At 60.9% G+C, this 399-nt stretch overlaps 1 protein-coding gene across 1 annotated transcript in view; it reads right to left on the minus strand.

Moving 5' to 3' along the window:
* Positions 1-35: 35 nt before the first annotated feature.
* Positions 36-399, minus strand: part of LOC104169525 (acrosin-like) — a gene marked incomplete at both ends in the record, with an annotated part of 763 nt that continues 399 nt past the window's right edge. Inside the window, one exon of the mRNA XM_009710457.1 lies at positions 36-270. Within this exon, the coding sequence (XP_009708759.1) occupies positions 36-270 (235 nt within the window). The remainder of the gene's footprint in view (positions 271-399) is intronic.

A 399-nucleotide genomic window follows, 5' to 3' on the forward strand; every position in this document is an offset into this window, starting at 1 on the left:
TCACATCTTGCAGTCGTGGAACCCCAGCCCCTGACGTAGCAGGTTGTCAGCTCTGACGCTCTCAGAGAGGCATTGGGCATGCAGGCGAGCTGGATGGAGTAGCTGCCCTGGACAAGCTGGTCCAATTCCAGCAAGGCAATGTCGTTGCTCTCCGAGACACTGCTGTAGTGTTCGTGAACCAGGAGCCGCTTGATATTGCGCACTTGGGCCTCAGGGCCCAGCTGAGTCAAGTGGGTGGCCGCGATCACCACGTGCCACATGGTGATGTGCCTGGAAGGCAGATGGAGAGGGGGGTCAGAGGGAGCACAGCCATGTTCTGCAGCAGCCCGGCAGTTCCCCTGCCTTCTGCTGCTCCACAAGCGAGAGAGGAAAGCAGCGCTCCGGAGGGTGCGACTGCCC

Source organism: Cariama cristata, unplaced genomic scaffold (genome assembly GCF_000690535.1).
Source record: "Cariama cristata isolate BGI_N322 unplaced genomic scaffold, ASM69053v1 scaffold29621, whole genome shotgun sequence".
Taxonomy (NCBI): Eukaryota; Metazoa; Chordata; class Aves; order Cariamiformes; family Cariamidae; genus Cariama; species Cariama cristata.